Source organism: Marmota monax, unplaced genomic scaffold, assembly GCF_021218885.2.
Source record: "Marmota monax isolate L192 unplaced genomic scaffold, Marmota_monax_Labrador192_F-V1.1 WCK01_AAM20220418_F8-fsc00001, whole genome shotgun sequence".
Classification (NCBI taxonomy): Eukaryota; Metazoa; Chordata; class Mammalia; order Rodentia; family Sciuridae; genus Marmota; species Marmota monax.
This window is the reverse complement of record NW_026693777.1, coordinates 26,423,669-26,444,812: the sequence shown is the minus strand read 5'-3', so window position 1 is coordinate 26,444,812 and position 21,144 is coordinate 26,423,669. Positions and strand designations below refer to the sequence as shown.

Here is a 21,144-nt window from a genome sequence, read left to right as displayed (position 1 = left end):
TGTTCCAACAGAGTGGGACGGTAGATGTCTCTGCTCAGTCTTTATTTCAGTGCCAGTTAGAGCATCACACAGGACTCCATGATGGAAGCCCTGCTCTTAGCCTTCTCATCCCAGAGAATTCCAGGTGCCAACTTTCAGAGTGAGCAGAAGGCCTGACTCTAGTAGTGTTTACAAGTCATAGTTGTTTATGAGAACTTTTAATTGTAATATTAATTATGAAATCAAGAAATTGGTGACAGGTTTTAGACTTGGGGTTTGGAAGATGCCATATGTCGATGGGTAGAGTTTTACTTTTAAAACTTAAGAACAAAAACTCTTCTCAACTACCCATTATTAAATGTTGACACACTTTAGTCTCTCTTCTGTGTATAGACTTTTATTTTTAAGTATGTAAATAATGTATGAATATATTATTCTTTAAAAGCTCAAAATCTTATAAGTAAAACTTAAGACTCCTTTGACTTTCATCTCATACCCCATAATCTTTAAAATTTTTTGAAGTAGAACCTTTTAAAAATGATATTATAAATTTAAGTCCAATATTCATTCATTAAATATATAAGTATCTATATCCTATGTGCTGGGGACAAGCAGTGAGCAATATATTAAAGGCCCTTACTTGCATGAAATAATCAAATAAGATAACTTCAAATAGTGGCCACTGCCACTCTTTATCATAACATAGGATAAAAGAATAATGAATAGGGTATGGAAAGATTACTACTACTTTGGGATGGTGGGCGATGACCTCTTAGAGAAAATGATGAGGCTTAGTGATGAGAAACATCAGCCATGATCAGATGTGAGCCCGGACATGCCAGTCACGGACACTGTTGGTGCAAAGACTGTGAGGCCATCATGGCCCATGTGGTTGAGGTGCAATGACTCAGGAAGAGTGCTGCATGGTAGGTAGAAAGGCAGGCAGGGGACAGATTGTTGTGGCCCTGGGGGCTTTTGCATACTCTTCTAATGGTAATTGATAGTCAGAGGAGATTTGTATAAAATAGTTGATACATAATATTTTAATACCCAAAGTAGATGAAAGCAGAGCTGCTGGGATTAAGCTTAAGTGAAAAGCCCGGATTGGCGTCTTCCAGATAGGAGGTGCTTGGAGTACCTTAGCCTGATAGTTTGGATACTTTATGCCTGGGACATTTCTAACAGGTAACTTGGTCTGAAGACAACACAGCCAGGGACTCTATCCCCATTTCTCCCTATCCCAGACACTGGGTGTCTTCCTTAATCTACCCTAAGCTTCTCCCTGTAGGCTTCCACCTTGGGGGTGCCACACCTCTGATCCTGTGTAGCAGGATCTGAAATCAATTCCAGGATAGATGTGGACCTCTGCTTCCCCCTTAGGTCTTTCCTTGCCTTCCAGGAAGTGCCCACAGTAGTGTTAGCCCTGTCTGTGAGGACACGCTCTGGTGGGTAGTGATTGTCAGCATGGTGACATTAACTGCATCTCTGGCAGGCAGTGCTCTGTGCTCTGAGGGGTGCTCAGCCTTCCTGGTAGCTTCTTCCCCAGCGAGGTAACTTGTCCACAACTCTGAGAAATGAGTGCAATCAAGACCCAGCCACAGCTGCTTTCTACTCAGGAGAGGCTATTGCTGACTGTGACTCCTGTTGCTTGTGGGATGATTCCAGACTCATCAGCCCCACTGTTTAGTCTGTCTCTCTGCTGTTTCTCCAGGGAACTTCTGCCTTTGCTGTGCCAGCTTCCCTGCCAGAGGTGTTTTTCTCCTCCTCTGCTCTTTCTAGCCCTTAAAGAGACAATTCTCCTTCAACATTTTTTTTATTAACCCTGTTTCTTTTTAAAAAATAAAAATCTATAAAAATTAAACACAAATAATGCTCATTATTGAAACTATAGCATGAAAAGAATGTCCCCTTTCTTGCCTTTTCCCAGTTCTGTCCCTCTCAGAGTTGGAATTTGCTGTGTACCTTTCCAAACTCTTTGTTATGCATTTACATGTAAATGTTAGTGTGGGTTTTTTTAAATTTGTTTTTATGAGATTGTTTTCAAAAATATTCTCTGGCATCATGCTGAGGACATTATTCTTCTTTGACTTGCTTTTTCATTTGATGGTATCACTTAGAAAGGCAATATTTGTAGTAGTAGCATAAAACAAACAAACAAACAAAAACCCTTTGTATTCATTTAAAACATTTTGGGGGTAAAAATTCAAAAGGCTGTAACGTGAAAGAAATTCTTTTCCAACTTTCTTCCATTTTTTTTAAATTTGGGGGGTTACTGTTGTTAATACTTTGTATAGATTTATTAATACAAACACTTTCTTTAAAACAGGTAATCCTATAGTATGTAGTATGTGTACTATATGGGATCTAGAACATTTTTCCTTATCTACATATATGGATGCCTCGTTCTTTTCGGTGAATGAGTAGTGTTCTTTTGGGTGAATGTATTATTCAGCCATTTTCTTATTGGTGAACTCATTCCATCTTTTCTATTTGAAAAATTCTGACACTTTTGGCTCATATTCAGTCCCTTTGGTTTTGACATGAATTGAAATTATTCAACATGATCGGCATTTATTAAATGGCTCCCTTTTTCCTGGCACTGGGCAGGGCTTTAGGGCCACAAAGTACTTTAATGCATGATGCCTCCTGCCCGCTTTGGGTTACCGTGATTTAACAGGATCTTCACATGCTTGAAGAACGAGATTGTGACACATGTCAGACTGGCTTCCTCCATTATTCCTTAGCATATAGATGGTATTATTAATTCCACCTAGGGAAGGGAAGGGAAGGGAGAAATTGGAATTGGATTTTAAAGGATGAATGAGATCTCCTGGGGGGAAGGAAGAAAAAGTCATTTTTTACAGGGAGAATAATATGAACAAAATAGATTGCAGGAAAAGGAACGTGATGTACAAAAAATGGCCAGTGGCTCTGTGTGGTTAGAGCATGTTGTGGGTGGAGTGGGTGACATTGTTTGTTTGCTCAGCAGTTGATCACAGCAAACACTTGGCAAGTGAATAGAAGGATATGGGCTCTCTGCCCAGTTAGACTCCCAGCCTTCTTGGGACCACCCTCTGTTTCCTGAAGGGTCCACACGTTGCTGCCAGCACAGGGGGCTCTTGAATTGGTCTAACTTTTCAAAATGTTCTTTGTCTCTTGCAATCTTAACCATGTCATGTCCTCTCTTCACAGAGTTTAGTCATATCCAGAAAGAGCACAGAGTTTAGCCATGGCTCCCAGGAAGAGAAGTGGACGGGGGATTTCATTCATCTTTTGCTGTTTCCGAAATAATGACCACCCAGAAATCACATATCGACTGCGAAATGATAGCAGTTTTGCGCTTCAGACCATGGAGCCAGCATTGCCCATGCCCCCTGTGGAGGAGCTGGATGTCATGTTCAGCGAACTTGTGGTGAGTCCTAGATTTCTATGGCATTGGAGGGAGCCAGGGAGGGAGAAGAGGAGGGGGTATGAATGGGTTCTTTTGGTTTGCCATGTACTTCCTTTTCCACTGAAATGGCCCTAGTCCTCTCTGTATGCCTGTACCTTCATAGTCAGCAATGAGCTGTGGAGAAGGAGGAGGTAGAGGGTGGCATTACTACATCCAAGTACTTGCTCTTCCTAATTCCTCCTCATCCCACCGAGTCTGTACTTGCATATATAAATAATTCCTTCATGTACTTCACACCTTCTGGGATTCCCCGCTGCTCCTATACCCCCACTTCCAACGCGTAGTATTAATGTCTTGTTAAAAACTAGTTGTTCTTCCCAACTTGTCCTTGATCCTTTGTGAGAGACATTATTACTTAAGCACTGTATCATTATTTAGCCTAATGATAGGATTGGAATAATAACTGTTGTGGGAAACTTTTTATAGATGCTATCATAGTTGGAACACACTCTCCTCAAATGAGGTGATGTGTCAAGTGTGGGACCCATTTATGTAGAGATGAGAGTGGACTCTTCAGCTTCACTTTCAGGCATTGCAGAGGACACTATGGCATAGTTTAAGGGGGACTGATATGGGGATTAGGGAGACCCTGGCTCTAACTTATCTGCATAGATATAGAAAAATCATGTTATTTTTCTAAGCCCATTTTATGGAAAGTGGAGAAAATAGTACTCCCTCCTAGGTTTGATGTAATGTTTAAATGAGAACTATGCACAGTGGAGAGTAGCCCAGTGTCTGGCTCTGGAAAGTGCTTAGTAAAATGTTATAAGGGTACCATATCCTCTCCAGTCACTACTGATGTTTTGTAATGGAGTCAGTCCTAATCAGACTTAGATTGTTCAACAGTCCCAGACAGTGCTAGCATTTTGCATGACTCTTAGGTTAAGTAAGTGAGCTCTGTCCCTGCCTTCCGTAGGTGATATGGGAACTGAGCATATGTCGCTCCAGCTCTTACAGACCAGAATTCACTTATAAAACAAAAGGAGAAGTCAATTTGAGAGAGTTTTTGAGTTCTGGTCTCCTGACCAGAGTAATGGGTCTATTTCCAACCAGAATTGGTTTAAATAAAGAAGAGATGACTCGTGACAGTATGTTTGTACTTTATGATGTTGAATATTTTCATTGTTTAAGGAATCTGTCCCCTCTCCCTTCTCTATCCATCGCAGAACTTTATTCTAGGTTATCAATGAGGAGGTCAAAATAGAAAGTTAGAATTTGCCCCCACAGACCTGACAGTTTCAGTAGCAAGGGGACCAATGATGAAGAAGGTGTAGTGCCACCAAAGGAGTAAGCACGACACCTCTACACAGATTGTGTGCATGTCTGTTATGTAGGACAAGGTGATGAGGTGGAGGAGACTACGTGGAGGTGAGCTGTCAGCAGGAGTCAAAAACGAGACAAGTGCAGGGGATCCATGTTACTAGCTGTCTCCATCATCTTTAAGGAGTTCTGTGTTAGTAGCAAAACCTATGTGGTTACAACAGCAAAGTCTCTTAGTAATGCTGTAAATTCTTCTTGTGCTAGCTGTGGTTCTGTTCCTTGCCATCTTCTATCCAAGAGGAATGACAGATATGTCAACCTAGACCTACTAGTGAGCTCCAAGTGTATGCTTGAAAGTAACATGTCTTTGTGCCCTCATTTCATTGCCAATAGAACTCACATAGCCACACTTGACTACACAGGTGTCTTCCTGCAGGGACTAACACCACAGGTCACATGGCCAAGCCTGAGGTCATTGGGATGGGTGGAGAACACATAGTCCTCTCCCAGGGAGGGGCAGTGAATCACCTATCATGAAGGCAGTCAAGGAGGACATCAGAATGCATTTACAGGGTTTTTAAAATTTCTTACTCAAAGTACTTTAAAATTGAAAGTCAACCTAAGGAGATGGTGTGGCTCATAGCTGAAGACATCCTCAGAGGCACTGGAGCCAGTGGGTATCCCATGTCCATTTCAGTCACATTCAGTTGGCTCCCAAAATGAGACCAAAGCAGGAGCCCATGCGGTGGCAGATCCCTGTTACTTCTTTATAAAGGAGAAGAGTCCATTCTCTATTCCTTACTGATGTCTCTATTCTGTGTGAAAATTGCCTACAGCTGTTAGTTGTTAAAAACCCAATGCCAAACCAGAACTTTGAGCCAAACCATTGGAAAACAAATTATCTTGAGGTTTGTATCTGTCTTGGTGAGTGACGATGAATTTTTGTCTAGTCCTGACTTTAGGGACTTAGACCACAAATCCTTCCAACTGCCAGGGGGAGGCTTGGGGCAAGAGAGGTGAGCTCAAAACCACTGGACACTCCTGCTCTGGGTTCCACTGAGCAGTTGAGGGAGCAAGGCTGCCTCTTCCCACATACAGGAGAGGGAGTGGTGGCAAAGAGTGCCAGGGCTCTGGAATCTGACCGCTCTTCTTGCTGCCAGCTCTTCAGCCTAGGGAGATTTCCTTCAAGGTGGGCTCTGTTTGAATCTAAGCTTGTTTCTTTGCCTATAATATGGGGGCAATACTACCTCTGATAGGATTGGTGTGAAGATTAAAGAAGATAACTTCTTTAAAAAGGCTGGCACCTAACAGATACATTATTCCCTACATCCCAGTCCAGCAGGAGGGATGAGAGAGATGTTGTTGTTTGTTTTTCTGGGCACAACACTCTAGGCAAATGCCGCATGTTTTTCCTTTTCTTTAAAGCAAATCTTCTTGCTGTGAATGGGCCACTGTGGGACCTGGCTTGCAGGCTGCTTCACCTCTGCTTTTGTTGGAAAACCTCTCATCAGAGCCAGCTATTGTAAGCTGGTTTCCTATGCCTCCTCTGATGAGTCACTCATGACATTTGTAAAAAGTGATAGCAAATGGATTTCTTTCAGAAGTGCTTACTGCAACCTTATCATTTCATTAAAAGAGTAAGCCTGGTTAGGAAGTTGGCCATGTGAGAATCTTCTTAGAAAGGGAGCCAGTTCTTTAGCAGGCTCCCTGCCACAGCAGGGGAATCAGAATTCACAGTCACAAGATGCAGTGGTTTCTGGGGGTCCTAGTTCCACATCCTGCCTGTCTTTTGAATTAACAGCTTTATGGAGACACATGGATATACATGGAATCTACCTATTTAAACTGTGCAATTCAGGGGCTTTCAGTGTATTCACATAATTGTGTATTCATCCTCAAAATCAATTTTAATACATTTTCATCATCCTAAAAAATAACCATCATGTCCATAAACCTTCACTCCCCATTGATCCCCAACCCCATCATCCCCTGGAAACTACCAATCTCTTTTCTGTCTCTGGTAATTTGGAGACAATTCATATGAATGGAATCATGCAATAAATGGTCCTTTGTGACTGTCTTCTTAGCATCATTTTTTCATGGTTCGTTCATTGTAGCATGTAGCAGTACCTCATTTCTTTTTATTACCAAATAGCATTCATTGTATGGACATACCACATTTTTAAATCCTTTAGGCATTGATGGACATTTGGGGTTTTGTCAGTCTTTGATTATTATGAATAATTCTGCTGCAAACATTCACGTAAACGTCTTTGCATGGAAATATGTTTTTAGTTTGTGTGGTCATATTCCTAGGAGTGGAATTGCTGGTCCTTAGGAATTCTATGTTTAATTGTTGAGAACTGTCAGACTGTCCCAAAGTAGCTGTAGCATCTTACATTTACCCCAGCAACATGGACATTTAACCCACTAAGCTATATCTCCAACCCTTTTTCTTTTTTATTTTGAGGCAGAGTCTCACTAAGTTGCTTAAGGCCTCACTAAGTTGCTGAGGCTGGTCTTGAATTTGCCATCCTCCTGTCTCAGCCTCCTGAGCTGCTGGGATTACAGGCAGGCACCACTGTGCCCAGCAGCACTTGTTCTTATTTATTCCTTTTTAATTGATTAACCAGCTGCATTTCAAGCTGCTTAATAGCTCCTAAAGGACTAAGGACATATAATGTAGGGATTACTTTTTTTGTGTGTGAGTTTTCAGATAGAAATAAAGTGCCCTGCTAAGAAATACTAAATTATTTGGAATATTTACAAATAAAACATTAAATTGAGTATCTGAATAATCTCTGCTGGCCATACATTTTATGCCTTTTGATTATTAATTCTTTTCTTTCTGTATTCTCTATCCTGCCTCCTCCTCCCCTCTCTACTTCTTCCTCTTTGCTTTGTGCCTTAGTCAAAATAAAGAACAATCTGAAGCTGATTCTTTAAAATAAGATTCACTATCTTCTTTCCTTTACCAGAAGCACTGAAAGGTCTTAGGTTATCCCAGAAAACATATTTGAAGAGTCCTAGGCTTGACAACAGTCTAAATTGTCCTCATTAAGTAACTTTTTGCATCTCAACATTAGCAGTAGCAGATTTCCTTTTGGGCGAACAGAGGAATATGTCATTTGTTGACTGACTGTTTTGATGTGGATGCATGGTAAGTGCCTGCCTATGCTAGATCCTGAGCAAACCAGACACAGTTCTTGATGACACTGTGGAGTTGAAGATAGTAGAGAAGACAGGCACCTATATATGCAGTCTCATCAACTGTGATCCAGTGCTATGAGCGGGTCTGCTCAAGCAGGACATTTTGTTAGGGAATAGTCTTTATTCCCCTTTTTTCATGAGGAGAGAGTTTTACTGGAATAACACTCCAGGCCTCTCTTCCAGCTCCTACTTTTCTTTGTGGAACTCAGTTCCTCCGCCTTTCTGTTTTGCTACAAGTCCACCTGATTTCAGAAAACACAGTCTTTGACCCTTAATGTTATACATTCCACACTAACGATCCTCCTCAAAAAGTTCTGCAGTTGTCTGGCCATCCCTGCAACTAGTGGGTGAGTGTCTAATTGGCAGCATTGAAATCTTCATTTTGTCTGTAGATGAAAGTTTTCGGGTTCTCCAATGCAGCTTTCATGAGTGAGAGAAAGGTATTTTGATTTCCATTTGCTTGATTCCTTAGCTTAGCTCTCTGGTAATTCCAGACGTGCTGAGGAAGGAAGGTGCTGTTTCCTGACACTCAGTCCTATCGCTTTCTGTCTAGTGTGAAGGTTCTTAGAAGGCCTCCTGGGGGAAGTGACATTGAATATGAAACATGAAAAGTAAAGAGTTATTATCTCAGCAAGGAGGAGAGAAGAGAGTGTTACAGACAGTGAGAACAGGATGTATAAATGCTGGGAGGTGAGAGAGAAAGCATGGAAGACTCAAGGAACTGAATGAGGTTCAGTTTAGATGGAGCCTCAAAATAGGAGGCAGGGAGGATTGGGAATCCAAGCCTGGAAAAGGCAGATTGGTCCTGGTTGGATTGTTTGTTGAAATATATATCTCGAATTCTTCCTTGAACCAGAGGAGAACACCTCTGCTTTCTTACAGGTTTTCCCAGTGAACTGGATAAAGCGTAGTACAACAAAACATTTTGTTACTTGGCTACATTTATAAAAACAGCCATTGCTCTCCATAACCTCTGTGAGGTGTTGGTAATTTAACCATGGTATCAGGTTTCACTGAGTAGATTCTGAATATGTTTCCCTTTAAGTTCAGTTGTTGAGCCTTATTCTGACAACAACACACCTCCTCTGGCTATTTTAATTTTGAAATAGAAAGGAGAGGGAAATACTAGGAGCCCCCTACTGCTCTTTTCTGGAGTATATCCCCAGGGTTGAGGGTTTCCTGCAGAATCTCCAACAGCAGCAGAGGTGTTGGAGTTGGTATCCTCCTTAAGGTTTCTGCTTCTGTCACCCTCAGCTCTTTTGCCCTGTGAAATGGCCGCAAAGTCCAACTTCATTTCCTGTGTGAGATTCTAGAGGAGAAATTCAGATTTAAAACAAAGTCTGGTTATTATTTTTGAAGTGTATTATAGTAAATCTCACCTCTTATAGCTCACATGTTGTACATTTAGAATCTGTTTCATGGACTTTTTAAAGGAAAGCTTTCATTTATAATACAGCACTGTGAATTTATAGCTAGTTGAAAATGTATGCAGCAAGAGCCCATGCCTCTCTAATCCTGAAATGTTACCAATTCCATTTTTTACTGTTTTCTGGTTCATCTGTCTTCTTTCAAGTCCTATTTTTATTCTTCCATTTATTTGGCCAACGGTTCAAATGATTTAAGATGATACCTAGTATTGTGCCTTCTAGGAAACGTAAAACATTTTAAAGAAATATGTTGAGAAATCCATTACTGGTCACAAAACCACCCTTTGTACTCCCGAGGGTTGTCAGAGTTAAAATCCAAACGAAAAGATAGTGATGTTGGATACAGTAGGGTAAGAAAATGTGTCTTCACTATAATTATATATAAATATAATTGGTATTGGCCAATTTCATTAAGTTCTGAGGACATTCTTAACATTAAGTAACAAGCACAGAATCTGGGAAACCAAGATAGTAAGAATGGGCGAGAATTTAGTTGATAGATCAGATTTAGATGAGTTCATAGTCACTGTGCCAAATACATTCACTTGGGAACTCACATCAGTAATCTCTTCATTTTTCAATATACTCTGAAGTCACATTGGTATGAAAGGAGCAACAGGAATCCAACTCAGACTTAAGAAATACCGATGTACAAATTTTGCCCCATCAGCCGTGGGAATCATTACCTCTTTTCTCAGACGGATGACATAATTTCTTTTCCATTACTAGAGATATTTTAAGCTTGCTTTCATAATAAAATTCTTTCATTGTCACCAGAATCAATGAAAAGTTTCATCATATTTTATTTCTTTATTTTTAAAACTTGCCTTTTACACTAAGACCATGACTAAGAATAGAGTTCCTCAGAGGCACTGTTCTGTTCCCTGTCTCCAAGAAAGACAAAAAAATTGGGTAGTAGGAACATTTAATTTTAAACTGATAGAAGAAAAAAAAATACTGGTAAGGAGACATAGTTTTAATTTATTGTTTCTTAATTAGAGTGTAAAATCTTGCTTGATAATTAAGCAGAGAAAACCAGACTGTAAAGACTTCAAAGACATATCTAGAATAGTTTCAGAGTACCCTGTTGTCTGGAAGCCAAAAATCAGACTCTAATGAAGGAATTGATATTAAAATGGGTCTGTTTCCATGAGGTTTGTTTTCGTTTGACAAACCTCTAAATGTCAAAAGAGAAAATTCTGTGTGGCTGATAGACACAACTAGTTGACAGAAGAAAAAGGTATTGAGTGGATCTTCCCTCGACACTACAGCCTATATGGATGAGCCAACTTGATGAATTCATAGAAAAATGCTTAGGACAGTGTGAAAATATGCAGTATATCACAAAGGGAAGTGGGAATATAGATATGGGCTTAAATGTGTTAAAATTCCTGTGTAGTAAATGTGAACTGCTGCCAAAATACAATCGATTTAAAGGTGTCAAAAAATGATCTTAAGTCCAGAACTTGATAGATAAATTATTCTGGCCCTGAGAATAGCAGACAGTTTGTGATACTGATGTTGATGTAAGTGGTTTTGGTCACCTCTATCTGTTGTGCTTTTGAGTAGAACATTGCATTTCTTCTGAGAATCAAAGTAGGATTGGTAGCAGATTTTCATGCCAGTGGACATTACACATTTCTTTGTACTGGCTGAAGCCCCTACTCTCTGCTTGTAAGACGGTTGAGACGGGCTTGAAAGTTTCCTTCTAGTCTTCTGATTCACTAAGCGTAGCCACTAAAGCCTAAGGTAAATCTCTTCCTTGTAGTCTCAAATTTGTATTTTATTTCATGAAGATCATTAAAAGCTTTTTCCTACAGGCTGTTAAATTTGGATTTTGACTTCATGTTAGATACATTGTTATCAATCTAGTTATTACTTATTTCTGGATTTTTCTTAGTATCAAATCAAAGGAATTTGAAATGGCGGACCATGAAGAGACAGAGGAAAGAAACAGGAAAATGTTCTTTTTACATGGAAGTAGTGCAAAGCCACGTCTGAATTTATTATACTAATAATGGTTATGAATCCCCTTGGATCTGATATTTTCCATTTATATGAATCCTAAAGAGACCCAAATTGTATGGACCTACTTATCTTTAGCTACAATTTAAAACCTGATTATTTAACTTAGTCCCAGGTGTAAATTACACAAAGTCAAATATATTGTATTAACCTGCCCACTCCCTTTAAGTCCCATATATAAGCCATATAATATGATGTTCAAAGGTAGGGAGATTGATTGCTAAAAGTGGTGCTTAGGTAGGGTTTCCAGTGTAATTTTGAAAGTGTGTTTTAGTAATGGCTAGAAGGTTCTGGTAGTTGTTGTGTTTTTACAAATTACTGTATATAAGAATATATCTTGGCACTCTGAGAATCATCTAACACCATCATTTGCTCTTACAAAACATATGCGACACGGCCTTTGGGAGGTAAATGTCTAATACATGGATGGTATATTTGAGTTCTAAATTGTCTTTGAAAATTTTTACCTGCTGTGTTTGGAACCTCCCCAATACCCCCCTCAATTTCCAGAATTCCTTTGAAATTTCAAACTGTTTCTTAATGCCTATTATGAGAGGTCCGTGACTAATGACATCTTTTAGTTAGAATTTTCTGGCTCATGGATGAAGAGCTGGAATTTTTTTTTTTTTTTGGGGGGGGGGACTAGATCCCTAAAAAAGTCAAAAAGTTTTTTTCTTTTGCTCAGTTTTAAATGAATTTATTGGAAGCATCCTAAACTTGCTAGGTATTTATTTCATTACACATTATAAAACTTAGGAACCAAATTTAATCAAATGACTGAAAACTCACTTAGAATACACTATGGATTGTTTTCGGGAAAGATGGGCATATAGTAGATTTAGAAGGTGTCAGAAAATCCCTTTCCATCTTTTCAGCTGTCAGCTTGAGTTTATTTCCATGTAAATAACTCAACATGTGAAATCCACCATGAATATGCACCTTTGCATCTCAGAACAGAATGGCTCAAGTGTTATGCCTGGCATTTTCAGTCTCAGGGACTCCAGAGCCTAGAACAATACTTGGCCCAGAGTAGGTGCTCAATAAATGCTTGTGGTCTGAATGGATAGATGGATGGATGGATAACTAGTTACTGAAGCATAACACAGCAGGTGCTCAGTAAGCATTTTAATGAATGCATACGTGTGAATGGATTAATGACTGCTGAGTCCATCAGCATCTGGGTTTGTGTTTTGAATACTTCTTGAAGTAGTGGTAATAGGTTTAGGCTGATCCTTGCACCCTCCCTACACCCCACTCACCTGTCATCCTTTTTAGTCATCTTCCTCATTGGGCTGTTATTTACTAGGGAAACACCAAAGTGTTCCCCGTGAAGGGTGGCAGATTAAAGGATAAGGATAATTAATAGCGCTTAAGAAAAATTTTCTACTCTTAAAAGTCTCTCTACAATTTATTGCGTAAATACATAGCTGCGCTGTGGGAAGAGACTCCTTGTGCTAGATTGTCTTTTGACCCAATTAAAACTTAAATGTGTCAGATAAGCTGCCAGCAAATCTCCTGAGGGTGTAGGAGGGGCCTGGACTAGGGAAAGCTGAGCTGTGGTGTGTGGTGGAGAAGGGGGCTGTGTGAGCTGGGCCTCAGAGTTTCCCATTGAGCCTCAGGGTGCCTTACTCAGCTGGTTCTGTGACCCAGTAGACAAAGTCCCTCCATTTAGATAGAAAAACACTGCCTAGAAATTCTGTTAAGCTTTGTTACCTGAAGTTGCCCTGGGTGAAAGACTAAAAACTGGAAATTTGGGTGGATGGATGGATTTTAGGAGATGATTTTGATATGGACAACAGAGTTGTTTATTTTAGATGACTGGGAAACTCTGCTGGTATTTCAGATTAATTAAAAGAAAGTCACTCTGATGAATTTCTAGTTGAATAACAAAAGCTGAACAAGAAGTCTGCAGGTTTGGGCTGGGGATGTGGCTCAAGCGGTAGTGCGCTTGCCTGGCATGCATGCAGCCCGGGTTCGATCCTCAGCACCACAAACAAACAAAGATGTTGTGTCCGCTGAAAACTAAAAAATAAAATTAAAAAAAAAAAAGAAGTCTCCAGGTTTAGCAGCAGACTTTGTCTAGAAAATGGAATATAGTTTGCATTGCCTACAATAAGGGAAAGAAAGGGAATAGTATAAGACACTAAACCCTCAGTAGTAAGAAGGTAATAGCTATTTCTCCTAGTCAGCCTCTCTGCTTGTGGGATTTCTTACTTCTTATTTTTGTATCGAATGAAAACATGCCTGTCAGACAGAGACGATTGGCGTGTAGGTGGTGGTGAGTCAGATTGTGGCATTCTGCATAATGACTAAGAATGTTGGCAGAGATCTTAGAGGCTGGAAACCTTCCAGGTTTGTTCTCTGTGTGTACACATCCCTTTTGGGGTTTAAAGCTCTCTGTTGTTTTCCATTTCTGGCTTTCCTGGCTGGTGAGGAGCAAGTAATAATTCACTGAATACACCTTTATTTAAACTGAGAAAAAGTCTTATCTAACTTTCAGATTTCTCACTACCACCATGGAAACAAGGTACCCATCTCAGGGTCATTGCAGTTAAAATTTAAAGAGTTGCGTTGGCAATTCCTGATTCCCAGATGTGATGGTGGTTTGCTTTGATGGGGCTGGATTTGCATAAGTTTAGTTAGTTATTACAGTCTTACAATTATCAAAGTGTAATATTTCAATTTTAATTTTGCTACCAAAGTGTCACCCCCCCCACCCCCCCAGTTCTCCATCTGCCTTGTCTGGCCTTTTCCTCTCCTCATTGTACTTGTCCCCATGACTGCTGACCTGAGGTCTGGTCACTGGCCTCTTCGGGGTTTGACCTATTTCTGGTACTGTGAAGTGGCAAGGGAGGATTCAATTCGGAGAGGGCACTGTTAATGGTGGTGTATCCCTGAGGTAAACCATAGGGGTGCAGCCTGCTGGGCCTGCAGGAAACTCCTGACTGGGGTTAGGCTAGGTGACTTGGGCCTGGTGGCTGCGGCAAATACCAGAAGTATCTAATTTGAAGGAGAAAAGTCAGACTTGTCTGAGTAATAATAGGGTTGGAAATTCTGCAAGCTCTTGACATTGAGTCAGATGGACGGTTAGCTTGTCAAGGACCATTAAAAAGCAAAACAAAACAAAACAAAAAGATGAAACCCAAGACACAAGCATACACAAAACAGTGAGTAGATGAGCAGGGGAATCCTGAGGGACTGTGGGCTTCTGTTTCTTTATTCTCCATTGGGCCCCATAACATTCAGTGTCCTGGTAACCTCTGTCTGTATGTGTATTTATATTATGTAAAGGGTTAGCTTCACTCGTCAGAAATAGAAATCCTGAATTGCTTAGAGATTTCTTGCTACCCAGAAACTTACCTTCCAGCTCACTGAAATTTATCAGTTTGGTCAATTTTCAAAGAATAAATGCTTTAAATATTTCTTTGGAGGGTTTACAAATAATGTCACATTTTAATGAGCTAAAATCTCTAAAAAGTTTTTTGTTACAAAGCGTTAATCTTTCTACTCATTCAAGACCCTTATTGTATATTCTTTTAAAATTCCTTCCCTTGTTTTATCTACCAAATCGATCCATTTCCTTAGATTGATTTGTGCTGTGCCAATTGTTTTCTGATTTATGTAGGTTTCTCTATAGAGCTGCCTGCTTGCTCCAGAGTGGTGGACGGGTGGGATTTGTTTGTGCAGAAGCTTTTCACAGTGGGGCTTAATAATGTGCTTTGTTAGGGGTGAGGCCTAGACTGTAGTTCCCACCGCTGGGTTTCCCTCAGAGGTCCTGTCTTCTTATAATAGTAAAAATGTCTTTTCTCCAAAATATCTTAGCCGCATAAAGTACACATTTTATAAATATATAAAAGTATAATTAATATCTTCTCCAAAAGGAGCCCGTACGGTTCTGTCTGTTGGTTCCAGTTTTCATGAAACTTGAGCTTTCTGTGGCAGGAATGAGGCTTAGTGCACGGTTTCTCCTCTCATCACTTGCTAAATCATGTCCTTTAAATGATTCTCAAAACTTGAGCCAGAAAGAATAATATAGCAAAGAAGAAAGAGTCTATAACCAGTGCTCCTCTGTGTGCTTCCTGAGTCTCAGCCAATGACCTTTGGCTGTTGATTTTGGTGGAAAGCTTGGCTGTTGACACACAAGGAAGCAAGGAAGCCAGTGCTCCTCTGCAGTGCCTCCTCCTTCATACACTTCAGTTTCTCCTCTAAGCCAACTCCTTGATTTACCTACATTTTCAACCAGAATTTGATTTTCTTACTACGAACAAGACTATTTTCTCTGCCTGATCTACATAGGAATTGTTTGTTTTCCTGGAGCATCATTAAGCAGATGAGAGAGAGAGAGAGAGAGAGAGAGAGAGAGAGAGAGAGAGAGAGAGAGAGAGAGAGAGAGAGAAAATGAATATGAATGAGAATTGCTGGGAATGGAACCTAGTGCCAGGCAAGCACTCCAGCACTGAGCCACACCCCAACCCTGACTTGGTTTTTAACAGCTTTATTGACATATAAAGTGTACTTTATGGGTCATAGGATCCACCTATTATAAATGGAAGTTTGGGCTTCACAGTGGTGCTACTGTCACCACTAGGGCTTTTCCAGACTCACCTCCCCCGTGTCCGTTTGATCATCTTCAGCCTTCCGCCTCCGACCAACACTGATCTTTCTGCCTCTGTACCGCTTACTTTATCTAAAAAATCCACATGTAGAGGTACTGTTTGAGATACAATGATCCTAATTGCTTTGTTTCCCCTGATTGCCTCTTTCAGTATTTTAATGATCAGAATGAAAAATCTCCTGTAACATTACTTTGAAGTAATTTTAGAGGTTAAAGAAACAAATCTGTCAAAGTGATTCTGAAATTAGTTTGTATCCCATTGTTTTTTCTCCTTCCTCTATTATCACCTGTGTTTTATTTTTCTCTGTATCCAGCAAGGAGAGCAAGTGACTGGAAAGGAGAGAAGGAAAAGCAGCCCACCTGTTTTATAACTAGAGCAGCACTTTATGTTATCCAGGAGTAGAATCTGTGGGATGGACAATAGATTCAAGCTTTTGGAAGCCAAAAGTAAAACTATAAACAGCTTCTAGAAGAAACCATGGAATGTATTTTTTGGTCCATAAGTTACAAAGATTTAAGACTTAAAAGCACTAAGTCTGAAAGAAAAATCTTGATAAATTAGATTTCATTAAAAATATAACCACCTGGTGATCAAAATATACTCCTAACAAAATGAAAAGACAAGCCAGGCTAGTATTCTCAGTACATGTCTCTGACAAAGATGATATTTCCATAATCTTATAAAGAGTCCCTTTAAGTCAATAAAAATAAGATAAGCAATTTAATAAAAAATGGACAAAAGATTTGAATAGGTAACTTCATAAAAAGAACACATACAAATAGCCAATAAACATGTGGAAAGTTATAGTCAGTATCAGTTGTCCTCAGGAAAATGCAAAATAAAACTTCATAGAGGTTACACTTCCCATAAACTGATATTGCTAAAATTAAAAAGACATAGCAACAAATGTTAGTGAGAACGAGGAGTAACTGGAAATGCCATATTTTGCTGATGGGAATGCAAAATGGTACCATCAGTTTCTAAAGTGTTAAGTGCTACAACCACTTCAGTGTATGCTTTTGCCAAACTCAAAAATGGTGTGCTTAAGATCTGTACATTTCACTATAAGTACATTTTGTTTAAAAAAAGGAAAAAAAAAAGCATAGGTTTTAATCTTTAAAATACACTGATTACAATCACTGCATCTTACATCGTCCCTTTCTATGCTCCCTCCTTGCCGGCTTCCCTACCTTCCCCACTTTCTTCCTTCCTTACTGGTGTTGTTGGTGGTGTCTTTTTGTTTGTTTGTTTGTTTTGTTCCTGCTGTGTCAGAAGTTGTTTTAGGGACTGACAATTAGTGCAGAGATGAATAGAGCAAATTGAGTTCCTGTTTCACTGGAACAAGTTCATAGTGGGAGTCAGACTTGCCAGTAACATAATGGTAGCCCTGCTATATACCATATATACCATAAGGCACAAAGTTGCTACCCGTCCCAGGAAAGGAAGCATGGGCTACCTGTAGGGAATAGTGATTCCCTGGAAAAGCTTGGCTGAGTAGGATTGCTCCTTAGAAACAATGGGAAGGGACCTCTGGGAAAAGTTTCACAGGTTGTTGTCCACTTGTGATCCCAAATGCTGGAAGGTGCTACCCTCTATGGAATTTGGAATTTATCCTGAAAAGAAAGGAGCTGTGAAAGCTTTGTGTCATCTTGACTTCCTAACTAGAGGATAAATTCCTTGAAGGCAGGGTGTGTCGTTCATTTTTGTATTCTTTATAATGCCTGGTGTTGATCCTAGAATGGGCAGGACAGCCAGGAAGTGTTAATGGATCTCTTAAGGCTGTGTGATAGTCTCTTATAGTCTTACATTCTTTTTTTTTTTTTTTTTTTTTTTTTTTTTTTTTTTTTTTTTTTTTTTAATTTTTTATTGTGGGTTGTTCAAAACATTACAAATTTCTTGACATATCATATTCCACACTTTGATTCTAGTGGGTTATGAACTCCCACCTTCACCCCATACACAGATTGCAGATTCACATCAGTTACACATCCATTGATTTACAAATTGCCATACTAGTGTCTGTTGTGCTCCGCTGCCTTTCCCATCATCCACCCTCCCCCCTCCCCACCTCTCCCCTCCCCTCCCCTCCTCTCTCTCTACCCCCTCCACTGTATAACCCTGAGGGTCTCCTTCCATTACCGTGCAATTTACCTTCTCTCTCCCTTTCCCTCCCACCTCTCATCCCTGTTAAATGTTAATCTTCTTCTCCTGTTCTTCGTCCCTACTCTGTTCTTAGTTACTTTCCTTATATCAAAGAAGACATTTGGCATTTGTTTTTTAGGGATTGGCTAGCTTCACTTAGCATAATCTGCTCTAATGCCATCCATTTCCCTGTAAATTCTATGATTTTGTCATTTTTTAATGCAGAGTAATACTCCATTGTGTATAAATGCCACATTTTTTTTATCCATTCGTCTATTGAAGGGCATCTAGGTTGGTTCCACAGTCTTGCTATTGTGAACTGTGCTGCTATGAACATCGATGTAGCAGTGTCCCTGTAGCATGCTCTTTTTAGGTCTTTAGGGAATAGACCAAGAAGGGGAATAGCTGGGTCAAATGGTGGCTCCATTCCCAGCTTTCCAAGAACTCTCCATACTGCTTTCCAAATTGGCTGCACCAATCTGCAGTCCCACCAGCAATGTACAAGTGTACCCTTTTCCCCACATCCTCGCCAGCACTTGTTGTTGTTTGACTTCCTAATGGCTGCCAATCTTACTGGAGTGAGATGGTATCTTAGGGTGGTTTTGATTTGCATTTCTCTGACAGCTAGAGATGTTGAGCATTTTTTCATGTACTTGTTGATTGACTGTATGTCCTCCTCTGTGAAGTGTCTGTTCAGGTCCTTGGCCCATTTGTTGATTGGGTTGTTTGTTCTCTTATTGTCTAATTTTTTGAGTTCTTTGTATACTCTGGATATTAGGGCTCTATCTGAAGTGTGAGGAGTAAAGATTTGTTCCCAGGATGTAGGCTCCCTATTTACCTCTCTTATTGTTTCTTTGCTGAGAAAAAACTTCTTAGTTTGAGTAAGTCCCATTTGTTGATTCTAGTTATTAACTTTTGTGCTATGGGTGTCCTATTGAGGAATTTGGAGCCCGACCCCACTGACTGTAGATCGTAGCCAACTTTTTCTTCTATCAGACGGCGCGTCTCTGATTTGATATCAAGTTCCTTGATCCATTTTGAATTCACTTTTGTGCATGGCGAGAGAAAGGGATTCAGTTTCATTTTGTTGCATATGGATTTCCAGTTTTCCCAGCACCATTTGTTGAAGATGCTATCCTTCCTCCATTGCATGCTTTTAGCCCCTTTATCAAATATAAGATAGTTGTAGTTTTGTGGATTGGTTTCTGTGTCCTCTATTCTGTACCATTGGTCCACACGCCTGTTTTGGTACCAGTACCATGCTGTTTTTGTTACTATTGCTCTGTAGTATAGTTTGAAGTCTGGTATCGCTATACCGCCTGATTCACACTTCTTGCTTAGCATTGTTTTTGCTATTCTGGGTCTTTTATTTTTCCATATGAATTTCATGATTGCTTTCTCTATTTCTACAAGAAATGCCATTGGGATTTTGATTGGCATTGCATTAAACCTATAGAGAACTTTTGGTAATATCGCCATTTTGATGATGTTAGTTCTGCCTATCCATGAACAGGGTATATTTTTCCATCTTCTAAGATCTTCTTCTATTTCTCTCTTTAGGGTTCTGTAGTTTTCATTGTATAAGTCTTTCACCTCTTTTGTTAGGTTGATTCCCAAGTATTTTATTTTTTTTGAAGATATTTTGAATGGAGTGGTTGTCCTCATTTCCATTTCAGAGGATTTGTCGCTGATATACAGGAATGCCTTTGATTTATGCGTGTTGATTTTAAATCCTGCCACTTTGCTGAATTCATTTATTAGCTCTAATAGTTTCTTTGTAGAGCCTTTTGGGTCTGCTAGATATAGAATCATATCATCTGCAAATAGTGATAATTTAATTTCTTCTTTTCCTATTTTTATGCCTTTAATTTCTTTCGTCTGTCTAATTGCTCTGGCCAGTGTTTCGAGAACTATGTTGAAGAGAAGTGGAGAGAGAGGGCATCCCTGTCTTGTTCCAGATTTTAGAGGGAATGCCTTCAGTTTTTCTCCATTCAGAATAATGCTAGCCTGAGGCTTAGCATAGATTGCTTTTACAATATTGAGGTATGTTCCTGTTATCCCTAGTTTTTCTAGAGTTTTGAACATAAAGGGATGCTGTACTTTGTCAAATGCTTTTTCCGCATCTATCGAGATGATCATATGGTTCTTATTTTTAAGTCTATTGATGTGGTGAATAACATTTATTGATTTCCGTATATTGAACCAGCCTTGCATCCCAGGGATGAATCCTACTTGATCATGGTGTACAATTTTTTTGATATGTTTTTGTATCCGATTCGCCAGAATTTTATTGAGGATTTTTGCATCTAGGTTCATTAGAGATATTGGTCTGTAGTTTTCTTTCTTTGAAGTGTCTTTGTCTGGTTTAGGTATCAGGGTGATGTTGGCCTCATAGAATGAATTTGGAAGTTCTCCCTCCTTTTCTATTTCCTGAAGTAGCTTGAAAAGTATTGGTATTAGTTCTTCTTTAAAGGTTTTGTAAAATTCTGCTGTATACCCATCGGGACCTGGGCTTTTCTTAGTTGGTAGTCTTTTGATGGTTTCTTCTATCTCCTCAATTGATATTGGTCTGTTTAGGTTTTCTATATCCTCCTGACTCAATCTGGGCAGATCATATGACTTAAGAAATTTATCTATGCCTTCACCATCTTCTAATTTATTGGAGTATAAGGATTCAAAATAGTTTTTGATTATCTTCTGTATTTCTGAAGTGTCTGTTGTGATATTGCCTTTTTCATCCCGTATGCTAGTAATTTGAGTTCTCTCTCTTCTTCTCTTCACTAGCATCGCTAAGGGTCTGTCGATTTTGTTTATTTTTTCAAAGAACCAACTTTTAGTTTTGTCAATTTTTTCAATTGTTTCTTTTGTTTCGATTTCATTAATTTCAGCTCTGATTTTAATTATTTCTTGCCTTCTACTTCTTTTGCTGTTGTTTTGCTCTTCTTTTTCAAGGATTTTGAGATGAAGTATGAGATCATTTATTTGTTGGTTTTTTCTTTTTTTAAGGAATGAACTCCAAGCAATGAATTTTCCT

The 21,144-nt window shown here is 39.5% G+C and overlaps 1 protein-coding gene across 4 annotated transcripts in view; it reads left to right on the top strand.

Annotated features, from left to right (window-relative positions):
* Daam1 (dishevelled associated activator of morphogenesis 1) overlaps positions 1–21,144 on the top strand; it is a 176,669-nt gene that overhangs the window by 65,363 nt on the left and 90,162 nt on the right. For all 4 annotated transcript variants that reach the window (XM_046461283.2, XM_058584620.1, XM_058584621.1 and 1 more), the window contains exon 2: positions 3,172–3,391. In XM_046461283.2, the coding sequence (XP_046317239.1) occupies positions 3,209–3,391 (183 nt within the window). In that variant the 5' untranslated portion in view covers positions 3,172–3,208. The remainder of the gene's footprint in view (positions 1–3,171; positions 3,392–21,144) is intronic.